The 15,001-nt window shown below is 45.9% G+C and overlaps 6 protein-coding genes and 1 non-coding gene across 7 annotated transcripts; 5 read left to right on the plus strand and 2 right to left on the minus strand.

Annotated features, from left to right (window-relative positions):
* Nucleotides 1-1,023: 1,023 nt before the first annotated feature.
* Nucleotides 1,024-1,203, plus strand: H257_16435 (hypothetical protein; the record flags this gene model as incomplete). The annotated part of the gene is made up of 1 exon (XM_009844864.1): nt 1,024-1,203. One exon carries the CDS (start codon nt 1,024-1,026, stop codon nt 1,201-1,203), a length of 180 nt encoding a protein of 59 aa, XP_009843166.1.
* A 183-nt stretch (nt 1,204-1,386) lies between these two features.
* On the plus strand, nt 1,387-1,616 carry H257_16436 (hypothetical protein; the record flags this gene model as incomplete). Its single annotated transcript, XM_009844865.1, has 2 exons — nt 1,387-1,491; nt 1,542-1,616. The coding sequence occupies 2 exons, from the start codon at nt 1,387-1,389 to the stop codon at nt 1,614-1,616; spliced, it is 180 nt and encodes a 59-aa protein (XP_009843167.1).
* A 1,558-nt stretch (nt 1,617-3,174) lies between these two features.
* On the plus strand, nt 3,175-3,780 carry H257_16437 (hypothetical protein; the record flags this gene model as incomplete). Its single annotated transcript, XM_009844866.1, has 1 exon — nt 3,175-3,780. The coding sequence occupies one exon, from the start codon at nt 3,175-3,177 to the stop codon at nt 3,778-3,780; it is 606 nt and encodes a 201-aa protein (XP_009843168.1).
* A 2,401-nt stretch (nt 3,781-6,181) lies between these two features.
* Nucleotides 6,182-6,769, plus strand: H257_16438 (hypothetical protein; the record flags this gene model as incomplete). The annotated part of the gene is made up of 1 exon (XM_009844867.1): nt 6,182-6,769. One exon carries the CDS (start codon nt 6,182-6,184, stop codon nt 6,767-6,769), a length of 588 nt encoding a protein of 195 aa, XP_009843169.1.
* Nucleotides 6,770-7,494: 725 nt separating this feature from the next.
* Nucleotides 7,495-7,740, minus strand: H257_16439 (hypothetical protein; the record flags this gene model as incomplete). Its single annotated transcript, XM_009844868.1, has 1 exon — nt 7,495-7,740. One exon carries the CDS (start codon nt 7,738-7,740, stop codon nt 7,495-7,497), a length of 246 nt encoding a protein of 81 aa, XP_009843170.1.
* Nucleotides 7,741-11,985: 4,245 nt separating this feature from the next.
* H257_16440 (hypothetical protein) lies at nt 11,986-13,045 on the plus strand. The gene has a single exon (XM_009844869.1). The coding sequence runs from the start codon at nt 12,056-12,058 to the stop codon at nt 12,959-12,961; it is 906 nt and encodes a 301-aa protein (XP_009843171.1). The 5' UTR covers nt 11,986-12,055; the 3' UTR covers nt 12,962-13,045.
* Nucleotides 13,046-13,963: 918 nt separating this feature from the next.
* Nucleotides 13,964-14,035, minus strand: H257_16441. The gene has a single exon. It is a non-coding gene; the product is annotated as a tRNA-Pro (tRNA).
* Between the last annotated feature and the right edge of the window lie 966 nt (nt 14,036-15,001).

Genomic DNA, 15,001 nt, shown 5'->3' on the forward strand with positions numbered 1-15,001 from the left:
CCTTTTAAGACTTGCGAGAATTTGCTCTCGATGATTGTAGTAAAACCTTTTTTTGGTTCGCGAGCATTGCAGTATGTTTCTCTTCAGGTGTTGTAACTTGTAATTGATGCTATTATACAACCTCCAGACGGAAATCAACTGCCATAACAAAATTGTTGAAGGACGAAAATAAACCAGCCGCGTTTCATTTTGCGATTTGATTCTGACAAAACACTCCTTGACGTTATTCTATACACTAGTACGATATGAGTTTCATTATGGAGGACGACTATTTTTATAAAACCTATATTATGTTGAAACTTATAAGCCATTCGCTATATATTTAATATACTATGGGGTCTCTAAATAAAGTTAAATGAGCGCATCTTCCGAACCATTGCATTCAATTGAGTCAAATTCATGAAAATCCAAATCATGCATCTCTTCATCGATTATGATGCTATCCATGTATCGTTGATGGTGCTTGGTTTTGTAATGATCATTATAAAACCCAACCGTAGATTGTGCACCATTATCGCAATTGATAATTTCAATTTCATGGGGTAGAAATGGACCACCCCACGATATCCCTTAGATGGCCTTTACAGTACTCGTGCAGACTGAAGTCGAAGGTCCCAACACTTAACGATAAGAATCAACGAGGAGTTGCTTTAGCTTATTTGATCGTGTCACCGCTTGTAACCTTGAATTCCAGGTGGCTGCACTCTCCGGCTCGACGTGTGGTGGATTGGCTCTTGTCCATATATTTTCTCACATTTGAACTTGCCGACCATGGAACAATGCATCTTCAATGGCTGCACACCCAACGCCGCCGTCACCCCCGACGTCAAGTGCGCCTTTCACATGCATCGAGGACAGTGCCAGCTTCCAGGCTGCCACAACTAAGTGTATGCGGGCAATCAGTGCGTCTGCCGCGGAGGCAAACGGCAATGCCAATTCCAAGGCTGCACCCTCAACTCCCGCGTTGGTTGCTTCTGCACCAAACATGGTCCCGTAGATAGACACATTCTCAATCACTGTTCGATGGCCGTGTGCGATCGGCAGACGCGTTTACAAGGGCGGTGCTTTCGGCACAGCGGTGGGCGGCTGTGCAAGGTCGACGGGTGTGTGACCTTTGCACGCAACCGAAACTGGTGCCGCCGCCATACCGCCAAGATTACCAGCGCCTCTGTGCCGCTTTACGAAACCAGCGACGATTCGTAACTTGGCGCGATTGCCATCCCATGTTGCAATTGGAATGAGTTCACCAACTACGACTACAGGACCACCCCCCAACCGCTCCCACCGCTACAAGGCCCGCTCTCTCCATATAGCCCCCTCAAATCCACAACATGAACCTTCCAGCTGGTCCGCTGCGGGACTCCATGCATGCCCCCCGCAAGTCAAATGACGGTGGCGGCAGCAGCATCTACCGCCCATGTCGACAACCACCACGACGGAGGACGCATCCTACAGTACCTACTTAAAGACTTTGTGGATTTCCGCGACTTTGTACGTTGTCATGTTTAATTGAAAATGACCGTGGACATTCAATGTTGTAGTACCTACGAGACGAGTACATCAACAGCAACGCGTCGTTGATCGCATCACTGTATCGCGTGCGAAATCAACGGTAGTATTCAGTTGACAGGTGAGACACACACATGTTGATTGCGTTCAACAGCAATAAATTTATTTTTGACTTCTATTAGTTAAAAAAACAATTATTAAATTAATTTTGTCAGTATAAATAAATCTTCTATATTATTTAAATGATAAAGCTCTAGTTTCGTGAAGGAACTAGCCTCGAACAAATGCGGTCCATTGGTTGGTGGGTATAATTGCACCACAGTACTACCAACACCAGCGTCCGTACTGTAAAGATCGATTTATCGTTGTTAGTTACTACGTAGTACTACTAGCACGTAGTACACGACTACTAGGACGTGTTCTGTATTCTCAAGTCGATACTGAATTTTGTTTTCAGGGTGGGTCTGGATCACACCCCAATTTTTGCCCAATTAGTATTTTGAAAATATGGTTCAGAGTGATTCGAAGACTTTAGTTGTCGCCTATTTTTGACTGGATTAACAGTAAACTGATTTCGAAGAAAATTCAGTTTTCAGAAACAAAAGTCCCTTAAACCACTTTTTATTTTTCGGCAAAAACCGTGTTTATTTGGCAAAAACCTTGAATTCTCCAAATTTTGAATCCAGACAGAGAAAGTTTTAGTCTTTGCCGATTTGTTCGAAATTGCCAAAATATCGAAGATTTTGGCCTTCTATTTGACATCCAGACTTACCCTTACAGTATTTATCAACTAAGTACTAATACAGTATTAATACTAACGTTACCGGTAGTATAATTTTGAGTTCGTTGATGTGTACATACTACTGTGTTAATACCGGTACTACTGTACAGTACTGGTAGTACTACAGTAGACTAGTATGACGTTACGCTTACTGTTGTTACCAACAAACTACTGGGGCAATTCGGGGGACGAATTCAACTGTACGTCGGACGACGGTTTCATTGATCTCCCTCCGCCCATCCAACCACCTGGGCAACCGAATTCCAATTTAGAACGTCCGATTGATGTGCTGAGATTAACAGTATAACCATGCATCCATCTCACGACCAGTGATTTCTTGTCAGTTTGTTGAGGAGCTCTCGATATTTCGGTGTGTCCTGGCGAATGATTGGGCCACAACAGGAGCATGTGTTTACTGCTAGACAGCGACCTCGTCTACAAATTGCACCGAGGGCCAACTCAACTCACAAAGTCAACTGTAGAGCAATAGTATTACTGTACTGTAATACTAGTAGTACTACCGGTACTGTAGACCCGAAGTACAGTACTGTTCTGGACAGACCAAGCCAACGCTTTGATCTACCTTGCCTGGACTACTCATTCAATTGTGCGCCGCACCACTACACCTCATTTATAATCACTCTGAAGGCATCTCTAGACCATATTCTGGTCGCACGGGTATGTGCCATTTCCATCGATTTCTTTTCACGTCCACTCAGGCATGAATTTGTCCCAGCGTTTGGCCCGTTCGATCCAATTATATGAGAATCCACCGTACAGTATTGTACATTCACTCCGAAATGCCATATGGTTGTCATTCATTGTGTGGCCTTGACCTTGGCATGATTGTACGTTCACTTTGCCTTTTACATCAAACAATAAACATGACCCCGTGCTTCTTCAACGGATGTCCCAACCCCCCCTCGACCCCCCACTCGACCAAGTGCTTATTTCATTACCACCGAGGCATCTGCCTCGTGGATGACTGCCGCAACCAAGTGTACGCACGCAGTCTGTGTGTCCGCCACGGCGGCAAACGGCAATGTCAATTCCAAGGCTGCACCCTCAACAGGCGCGTGGGCGCCTTCTGCACCAAGCACGGGCCCACGGACGCGGTCCGGCGGTGCTCCCACGACGGGTGCTCGAGCCAAGCCCATTTGCGCGGCAAGTGCTTTCGGCACGGCGGCTGCCGGTTCTGCAAAGTCGACGGATGTGTCACGTACGCCCGGAACCGTGGGTACTGCGCCCGCCACACCCCCAAGAACGACAAAATTCACAGCGACCGCCTTGTCCAGTTCGAACAAGTCGAGCCAGCAACACCCCCCGATGTAATGTCGTGCAGCGATTTGTTCTGGATCCAGCGGGCCCTGTTGCAAATTGAACCCCCAATTTTGGACAATGCGACGACGCTGGGCAGTTCCGACTTGCACTGGCAAGAGACGCAAAGTTGGCACGACGTGATGACTTTCTTGCTTGCAGATGTGTGCTAGGACGATTAACTCCGGACTATTTAAGTGTACATGCTCCAAAATTGTTTGATGTTTTGAATTCATTTGGTATAACTGTGGGTCCTAGTTAAGTCCGCTAGCTGCCAAAGCAGCTAGTACGCGGCCGAGGCCATTAAGTGCCCGCTGAGCGATTTTAACTTTACAGCGTAATAACAATAACAATAACTGTGGGTCCATGGAGTTTGTGTTGGACGTGCCATGTTGACATGCACAAAAGTACACTAAAATTCTGGCACTCTATAGAAACTAGTTATGCTGACAGAATTTAACACTCTTCTTCGAAAGCCTCCAGCTTCAAATCGAGGCCAACATTCCAGATATGTGTATGTTATGGCAATTCGGATATCTGTATATGCAATGCACTTGTGCGGATTTGCAAAAACGACAACGCTATAGCTGGTACTGACAGTAGACAGGTACTTTCACTGGAGTGAAGCGTAAGTACTTATTAGTAAATAACTTTAGAATCACTCGAATTGGCAGGGTAGTAGTTTCAGCATCACTAGAATTGCCAATGTAGGGTGCATAGTTGTAAAGAATTTGAGTTCTTACAGCACTGTAATCCAAACTGGTCGGCACAGAACGGCTTAATATGGCAGGGCATAACAGTCCGTTGGTCAACCTGTTGGAAGGCAATGGATTCCAGCATCGTGTCCATCAGAGCAATATCCCACCACGAAAGTCTTGGCTGTCTCGCTCGTGATGTTCTCGTTGCCTTGAGTTTCCAGGAATGGAGCAGCAGAGTCAGTCATTCTCTTACTTTATGGGGCTCGTGAGACAGAGTCGGGTGGGTGGGTGATGTATGCCCCGATGAAAAGCATACATGGCACAGCCCTCGACGATGCAGAACCGACTGCCCCCGAGCAAATGGGTCTGAGCACCCGTCGTGGACACACGACCGCATCAAATGGGGCCATACTTGGTGCAAAAGCGCCTATGTGCGAACTCATGGTGCATCCTTCGAAGTCGCACTGCTTTTTGCCGCCAGCCGGACACACAGGTTGCGTGCGGACACTTGGAACTGTATGGCAGCCCTCCGTCACGTTGGCCGGTACTAAGCTTACCGGTATCGCTGACGTAGGTGGTAAGCTTACTCGGAATTGTGACTTTTCAAAACAATGGATGGGGCAGTGGGACCACCAGCGAAAGTATCAGTTTATCTACAATGTGCACCACTAACGTCGTATACTTGTACAAAGTCAAAGGTCGATACGATGTGCAATTCCAAATACGTTAGGGTAAGCTTCACGTTTATTTCCTTTTATGCTGTGAATATTGTCCTTTTCGTAAACGTTCGATCCTGAAAGCGTGGAATCAAATCTCGATGTGATCTACGGGCACTCACACGCAGGGTAGTTAGTGTACTGTAGTAGGTCATGTTAGATCTTTAAATGTGTACAATGTCGGAGGTTACTCTTCGCAATCAAAATTCAGCCAAAGAGTGACCAAAATGTCAAGGTCTCAGAGCGTATTGAAGGGCAACCTACTGTACTCGGTGTACTATACGTTTGAAACATGTTGTGGGCCTTATTCAACATTCCTTATGAACTCATTGTCCCGTCGCCAATGATTTCGACGTCGCAAAAAATGTGACAACACAACTCGAAATCTTTTCGGGTGAAATGAAACTCGCAATCGATTACACATGCTTGCATTGTACCGGTCGTACTAGTGGTAGTGGTACTGGGGCAAGCTGGTACTACTCCGGAGTAACAGTTAGGGACTCAACCACAATCAGCTGGGCTAGCAGCACATCCAACAGCACATTGGAATTCCTTCCTCGATTTAGACTAGAGTTTTTTACTAGCTGTTATTGGTACAACTGTAGTACTCCTGAGTAATAAATACATCGAAAGTCCATATCTCCACTTGACAAGGTTCCGCCAGATGCAAATCAAATGGACGTGAAATAACGTTAGCTGCTGCCCGATTCGAAGGGGGGGGGGAGGGGGTGCGTTGCTAGATAAACCGACGAAGGATTACTGTCACAGTGGTAATCGTCGTTACACTATTCAATCTAAATTGATACTAGTACTTTGCGCTGAAGCCCTCAGACGTATTACCCCCTATCACCCCCCACCACCTTGAGAGTAGTAACGTTACAAGGCATTCTGCTAACTCTCTCACTCAAAAGTATAGCAAGTCTATGCTACTGTATATACTACAGTATATAGAAATCCCAACACGTTAAATTCACTTTTGACACCCTGGGTCCCTGCATCTCCCTAACAACATATTTTGCCAGCACCATCCATTTTGCCCCAGCGTTTGGCCCATTCTACCGTAGATTCACTCCGAAATGCCATATGGTTGTCATTCATTGTGTGGCCTTGACCTTGGCATGATTGTACGTTCACTTTGCCTTTTACATCAAACAATAAACATGACCCCGTGCTTCTTCAACGGATGTCCCAACCCCCCCTCGACCCCCCACTCGACCAAGTGCTTATTTCATTACCACCGAGGCATCTGCCTCGTGGATGACTGCCGCAACCAAGTGTACGCACGCAGTCTGTGTGTCCGTCACGGCGGCAAACGGCAATGTCAATTCCAAGGCTGCACCCTCAACAGGCGCGTGGGCGCCTTCTGCACCAAGCACGGGCCGACGGACGCGGTCCGGCGGTGCTCCCACGACGGGTGCTCGAGCCAAGCCCATTTGCGCGGCAAGTGCTTTCGGCACGGCGGCTGCCGGTTCTGCAAAGTCGACGGATGTGTCACGTACGCCCGGAACCGTGGGTACTGCGCCCGCCACACCCCCAAGAGCGCTCAAGACCATCCAGTCAAATCCGACCAAGTCGAGACAGGATCCATGGATTTCATGTCACGCAGTGATATCTTGTGGGTACAGCAGGATATGTTGCAGATTGAACCCCTGTCGAGTAGCTATGCAACCTCAACTGTGTACAGCGACATTGAGTGGCAAGAGATTCAAGGCTGGGCCGAGGTGATGACTTTGTTGGCCGATGTGTAGGGCAGGAACTGTAGACATACTCGTAGTCTGTCCAGAATTATTTACTTGACCCCCACCACCCAATATATGTGATGTTGTTGTCATATCATGCTTTCGCGCCTTCTACAGATTGCACTTTCAAGCATTCGATACAGTACAGTACCTAGTGGCTTCGCTCGGGGTAGCCGTAGTTATTAGATTGGATAATCTCATATATAAGCCCGACCTATAGCTTGACGCCAAAAAATGATGGACCGCTGTGGACAATACATTGTTGGAACTTTCTCCATAGTAACGTTACTCACGAAGGTTCGACACTTGCAGGTACCGTACTACGTCAGTTCGTTAGTGTAATGTTAGCGGTAAATATGCTTCATAACGTTAGCGAAACTCTTCCATTTAAATGAGATTGGCCAGCTCCCAAGCAATTAATTATTCATGGTCACTTTACGATAATGAGGTTTAATAAATCAACTTGCGATCGCTCAATCGGCGGATCATTTCGGTCCTGGCCATCATGAGATGCTGCGAGGTGCACCAATTGCCTTGTGCCTACTTCATCGAAGGTACAAGCCAGTCGAGCTATCGATCCCATCAATTACTGAAGCATCCCCATCGATGACAACTCCACTTTGACCTACTTCTCATCGCCCCCTCTCGGGGGGCGGTCTTGGCTTGGGGGGGGCGTGGCGCTGCAGAAGCCCCGGTTGCGGGCATTTTTGCCGCACTTGACGTTGCAGAACCGGCTACCCCCGAAGCGGAAGCCCCGCAAGTGGCTTGAGCACGACCGCATCAAATGGACCGTGCTTGGTGCAAAAGCTGCCGATGCGCGAGTTGACGGAGCAGCCTTCGAAGCTGCCCTGCCCCTTGCCGCCATGCCGAACACAAAGGTTGCGCGAGTACACTTGGTTGCGGTACTGGTTGTCGAAAGTATACTTGCCCCGATGGATGGGGAACGAGTACTTGAACGAGTATGCTGATGAAACGCACATCTAGGAGATCATACATTTACATATAAAGGTGGGGTTGTCCTGTCATCGGTAGGTTATTGAAGAGCTACAGGGGGATAAGTCTATCGCAGTTCATCATAAAGTTGTTCAAGTCAGGTTTGGATGCAATTATTCATTCCAGAGGCTTGTGCAAATGTTGTTGGAACCAATCACTCGTTATAGATTGTGAGGCCATGTTATTAGGAATTCAGTGCTCCAATCAATCCTTCCAACTCATGCATTGAGGTCACGAATCCTGGGGCATTTGATCAATTTGGTCATTACATCCCGTTTGCGAACACGGTAAACAAACAATCGTCCGAAATAATAATATTTGGATCAAATTCCCCGGTACTCTCATGGCGAATGTTTCGGTCCCTGTGTCTTTTCTCATCTAGGAGCGTGCGGGAAATGACCAAAACAGCGAACCTCAAATGAATTGGCAGCATACCAAGCAGCTCGATCGCACTAGCTCTTATAGTCACACTAGGGGCTGAGGACTTTCGATTGGCCTTTCGAGGAGACGCGACAACCGGGACGCATGGCATGGTGTAGTGACTTCACAGTCAGCTCAAAACTGTTCGGTAATTTTAATGGACCTGACATTGAATTGTTTGAAATTTTAAAACCAATTAACATAATAATAAAACATTTCTTCAAATATGATGTGAAGTTGGTCAGAATTTATGATCAAAATTGATAGTTAACTAAGAAAGTACATGACTTTGACATCGAATATCTCTCTGACGGCTTGTCTATGAGCGGGGTAATGAATGTAGATATTGCAAACTTAGTTGCAGGCTATCGTTCAAAGCTAGAAATATGGCGATTGCAACATTGTAGCATGAGTGATGAGTCCTCAAAGTAGAAAAAAACGAAAATATAAGAGCATCCCCACCGGTGCGACTGTAAACGCTATTTTACAGTTCTATCCGGATTATTTACAGTTTTGACAACCCCACCGGGCGACTGTAAAATACAGGAAACTGTAAAATTTTACCGCGAGTCGGCAAATCGGCCAGATTTACAGTCGCGACTGTAAAATACAGTTTTGACGAATTAGCCAATAACATGCTATCAATGGATAATTTTGTCCAATCATGTGCGTTAAGGAGTCAACAATCAGTAGGTTCAGAAATGGAATCAGCCAAGGCTGTCTGTGGCTCCAACTTAACGAGTCCAAGGGTAGTACTCATCACGCATCACCACATCGTCCATGATTCGTTGAAACAGCGGTCTGGACATTCGAAAACGACCGCGAAACTTGGCTTCGCCGTTGATTGGATTGGGGCCAAAGTAGTAGGTAAATCCGAGCATGCGCAGCCTCGCTATCTCGTGGTAGGTTTGGCTGGCGGTTGGCAGTAGAGCCTTTAGGGCGCAGAAGACTGATGAAAGCCAAGAATCTCTCAAGCTTGATCCATGTCATCATCGTCGTCCTCCCACGCCATCATGCACAAACGTGCGTCAGGCGTTCATTTCCGGATAAAAACATTATAGCAGCAAGATGCATACTGTATTGCGCTTGGCAATGAGTCTGAAAGGAGGTTGGTGGTCGACGGAGACATAATAGGAAAATGAGTAACGTTATGACTAATTTCAACTTCATTAGCCTTTTTATACGAGTAAAAGATGGAGGAAATCATGCTTGGTTTACATGAAGCATCATAGCATACTACTACATTAAGCAGATTATTGACAACAAAGACTCTGACGCATTGCCTAAGAGCCACTCATGGCCAATATGAGGGACGCAAAAGCAGCGGCATGACAGCCCAACGCAACTGCGTGGCGTTCGCATCTGTACATCAAGACGAACAATCTCGACGACGAGTATACAAACTCTGAGTAAGAGTTTAATTTTGAAATATATACTATATAAACTGGTTTTTATATATAAACTGTTAAACCTAATATCCATTTTTCCAGAAAGTGGATTTTAACAACTATGTTTGGATTGCTGGAGTTGGGGCAAGTTTTGGATCCATCGGTTGAGGTCACACGTACAAACGAATCCTAGCATCTTTTACGATTTGAAAGCATTTGACTTTCCGCACGGGGCTGTACCTATTTGGATCAAATTTTGGCTACATTTTGGAGGTACAAGTCCCGCCGGAATATATTGTGTGTTCTACTCAAAATTTCCATAGGCGGTTGTTAAATCGCCCCGATCCGAATGTCTGCGAAATGACCCCAATAACAAAAAGTGGGATTTCTCTCACAAAACAATCGATAATAATCACCCCTATTATGACGCAGTTTCCTGAGCTGAGTCAATGGACGACGATCCAATCTTGCAGCATTAACACTTGAGCGCGTAGGCCTCGTAAGCGAGTTTCTTCGTATCCCCAGCACACATGCACACCTATGTACAGTACACACAAACATCACAAGTACACCAACTGGACGCCCGCGCTACCGCAACATGCAACTACACCTCGTCGTACTGCCCTTTGTGGAAAACTGAGTTGGATGTCCATTTTCTGCCCAAATCTTCGAAATTCTGACCAATGAAATCATCGCGGCTATTTGTTGGCGATTTTCACAATGACTCACAATTGGCAAGTTTAACCAGAAAGCACTATACTAGTCGTAGTATTAATAACTCACTGTCAACTAAAGTTAAGGAGTTTCCACCATCACCACCATCAAAGGTGTGTGATGTGAGCACAATGGCATGACCACTTTTGGCTGTGAATTGATTGCAGTGGTGTCAGGAGACGACTAATCCTTCTAACGAGTTTAGCTATAGTTCTGTACGACCAATTTCATTTCTGTAGGCTGCTTGAGCCCGCAGCACAATCTGACTGTGTGAGAGTGTAGGGAAGGATGCTATAAATTACTTGTTGCTTCTGGGACATTGTTAGTGCTACAGTAGCGTCAGAGTGTTCACGTATACTAACTATTAATAGTATAGTACTTCGGAGTACATGGGCATTGAATTGATATGAGGCCCTAAAGAGGGAATTGCTCCAAATAATTGATCAACGCAAACAATAACTGCTGTCACCTTCGAGACCGATTAAATCTGATTGGTCGCTGTGAACGGAGGGGTTGGGGCAAACTACTGTACAACTCATGAGACATGTGTGTCGTAACAGCCTTTGCAACCACTCATTTGACATGACATAGGGCTGCTGTCTTGCATCGACACACACTTCCTTTACAGTAGTTTACTACACAAGCTAACTACCGTATACCCCCCGCTTCAGTACATATTTGCGCCTGACGAACATATTTATACTTGGTTGGGCGTGTACCTAGTTATCTCCAATTGGACAGAAATAGCCAATCACCAATTTTTAATGTATTTCATCCAATGAAGTATAAGTCCTGTGATGGATTTAGACCAATGCGCATCCCTGAATAGTTTTCACGGTAGCTGTACCAGTTTTGATGAGATTTCACTGTCACTGACATTTTCATAGGTACTACTAGTACAGTACTGTAGGACTACAAAGTACTAAGTTCTACCAGTACAGTGTTAGTACCGACTGAAGCGGGGGGTATACGGTAGTACAAGTGATCGATGAATAACGACACAAGTAGCCGACGCTATACCGTACAGTACTAGTACAGCACTACCTGTAGTAGTTGAGTTGCTACGAATGACATCGTTTCGCGTCAGTCACCGCAAGCATTAATTCCAGAGCGACAGCCTCACTCAAAACGTTACAGTAGATCTCGTATTTCGTATACTTGGTATACTCTACGAGTACGTACTGGTGCAAACAACTACTAGTAAGTACTTCAAGTACGTCGAAGTTGTACAGTACTAGTACTGTACTACTCCGGGTACTAATAGTGTACTACTGTATGGCTGGTTATGGCATAATCTTGCTGGACAAGAGTCACATGATCCATCGCACAACGCCTAAAGAACCCTTTGGAATATGGTATTCTCGCCCAAAGCCATCCCGTAGTCAAATGGTTGCGACCACCAAGGACAGCCCAGGTTACACCGTTATACTATGTATGCATGGACATACACAACGTGTACGATTCTACGTACAAGAACAACTGTCCATGGTGGTCATAGACAGAGAGGCTAAACACAAACGGGTACTAGCACTTGATTGCGCGCTGATATTTGTTACTCCACATGGTAGTGGCCTAATCAAATTTGCGACAGCATATAGTACTAGTACAATGTAGTATATTACGTAGTACTAGTAGTTGTGCATCCACCATCACCACCACAACGCCGTAGCTGTATTCGTTTTTTTGTTTCGATTCTGCACTTGGCGTTTTCTCATATCACGGTGCATAGAATCCATCTATCCCTCTGGCAACAACAACTTGATCACGACACATCAAACGCATGGTACTGCCTACATTTCTTCAGCGGCACCACAACCACCATCACGACAGCAGCGCCAGTTTAGTGGCCGACGTCACACTAAACGACATTTTGTCCCCGTCGTACTGGGTCGACAAGAAAGATCGCGTGGGGTGCGCCGACTGTGGCCTCAAGTTCAACAACTTGTATCGGCGGCGTCACCATTGCCGCCTTTGCGGCGATCTCTTTTGCAAACCATGCGTTGTGCACACGCGTCTCGTGTGTGCCGTTACGACGACGACGTCGTTGTCCCCCAACATCAAAATCTGCCGCGGGTGCGCCAACAACGACCAAAACTCGCCGACGTTGACGGGTTCGGCCTCGTCCTTGGCCATGATGTCCATGTTTACACGGCGACCGTCGACGACTAACTCCAAGCCCGTGAGTTGGGGTCAGCTCAGCCAATCCTGCCGTGGCCGACTCGTGTCTGCTCCCCCGGGTACCACGGAAGATAGCTTCACCACATCTACGTCTTCGAGGCCCTTGAGCCACCACCACCACCATCACCGAACGAAAAGCCAAGTTCGAGGGGGAACGACCGTATCGACAACAACTCACCGTGCCAACCACCAACAACGAACACCCATAGACTTGATGCCCACGGAATCACCCCCCCCCACCTCGCAACCACGAGCAGTACCCTCCGCAACAACCACTCGGTTGGTGGTTTTGGACGAGTCAACGTTAAGCAGCCGATTGCTCCAGATTGTCGACACTTCCACGGCCACCCAAACGCAGTTGGCTAGCCAGCAACATCACATGGTGGAAACCCTCACCAGCCATACGGATATGATTCAGCGACTGGCCCTCGCCATCGAGCGGATGGAGTCCAAGCTGGCTTCGCCACTCGACGAAAACAACGCGCCGTCTCCAATCGCAGGAGCGTAGTGCAGTTGTATATATATGTACTGTATACCTGTAGTTGAACCCTATTTATATTGGTAATTCCACCAACGACTTGTCTTTAACATATCCAGCGCACCTTTGCAGTGTACAAGTAGAGAATTTGGCTGGGTTCCGAAAAAGTGGGCTAGCGCACAGTATACATGTACAGTACAGTGTTGAGAAACAGTAATGCAATTGATAAATAACTGCTCTGGAAAAAGTGCGTCTATAGTTTGCATCACCCTGAAAAATGTTTTTTTGTCATTTTCAAAACAAGTACTTCGAATTTTATAGTGTTGTCAACGACAATACTTTTCGAAACTCAAATAATATATCATAAGTATCAAAACAGCGAGCTTCAAATCGAAATAATTTTTGAGAAATGTCAAAAATTCACGTGCTTCTACTATAGTTTACTATTAATAGTACATCAGGACTTTATAATCATAGTGTTACCAGTGTCAATTCATGCTCACAGTCAGAGTAATAGTATCAAGAATCAAACGAACGGCGTTGGACAACCCCATGAATTTACACTGTCTGTACTGCACACAAACACGACAAGACACCAAGGCGAGCCTACTACACTTGTACTACGTAGTACTGTACGTACTGTACTTCAAGGTAGTACACAATCGACAGAAAAGTAAGGAATCGAATAACACGGATGCATTTGAGTCACTGTGAGTTTTTGGACTGACTGTACTTTTGACCAGACAAGCCCAAAATTAATTCGACAAAGTTTGAATCCTGAATCCCGTACGTTGTGAACAATACTGTACCGTGTGGAGATTGTCAGGGCGACTACTACATAAAGTTAGCATTGCAACTTGAAGAACCCGTTGCGTCAGTATGTACTTGCATACGACCTCATCAACGTCAGTGCCCGAAACAATGGCGGATTTGTTTTCGAATAGAGTACACCCAAAAATTGCTTAAGGTATCACTTTGATGCTTAGTCGTTAGAAGTATACTAACGTTAGTAAAAGAATTCATGAAAAAGGTGGCCCCAACCGGTGATCGAAACCGGGACCTCCTGCACCCAAAGCAGGAATCATACCACTAGACCATTAGGGCTGGCATAACGAAAACTTCGATGCTGCACATCAGTAGGCACACTTCAGCAAATTGGGAATAACTGCGTACAGTAGGACCTATTTTGGCCGATTTTTGCATCAGACACGTTGGCACGAACACGAACTTGATGTCGTGGACCACATGCACATCCATCTCTGCCCCGCCTGTCTTGCATCAGACACGTTGGCCTCACCAAACGCAAAATCAGTTTGTGAGTTCGACAACGATGTCAACTCTTCCTACAGCAGAGGTGAGGTGTAACTGCCACTCCTAGATTACCCCACTTATGCACGCCAATCCTAGATTACCCCACTTATGCACGTCAAACCACAACCAGCACTAATTCAGATCACACGCACCCCCCACCCGTGCGAAGCCGGGTCACGTTCACTAGTCTATATATATAAAGTAGTAAGTGTGTCTGTCTGTTTGTCTGTCTGTTTGTCACGTGTGTGCGTTCCAGCCTTTTGATTGGTCAAAAATGAACTCTTCTTACTGTTTGATTCGTTCAAACACAAAATACTGCGTTTTGATTCGCTCCAAGGCCATAATTCAACCAATCATCAAAGCTATAGTCTCAGGATGCATCCAATCGACCAATCAGGAACGAGGCAAATCCAATTATGCGAGTTCAGCCAGCCACGTCATTGACTTGACTTTTGTATACCATACTAACTTCCATACTAAAAAGTGAAAAGTACCAAATCGACTCAGGACATCACAGCCAACCATTGAGTTGACTTGAATTTTGTATACCATACAAATTTTTATACTAAACCATGAAAAGTTGCAAATCGACTCAGGACATCACAGCCAGCCACGTCATTGACTTGACTTTTGTATACCATACAAATTTCCATACTAAAACCATGAAAAGTACCAAATCGTATTACGACATCACAGCCAGCCACGTCATGACTTGACTTTTGTATACCATACAAATTTCCATACTAAAACCATGAAAAC

This window comes from Aphanomyces astaci (assembly GCF_000520075.1).
Source record: "Aphanomyces astaci strain APO3 unplaced genomic scaffold supercont1.86, whole genome shotgun sequence".
Classification (NCBI taxonomy): domain Eukaryota; phylum Oomycota; class Saprolegniomycetes; order Saprolegniales; family Verrucalvaceae; genus Aphanomyces; species Aphanomyces astaci.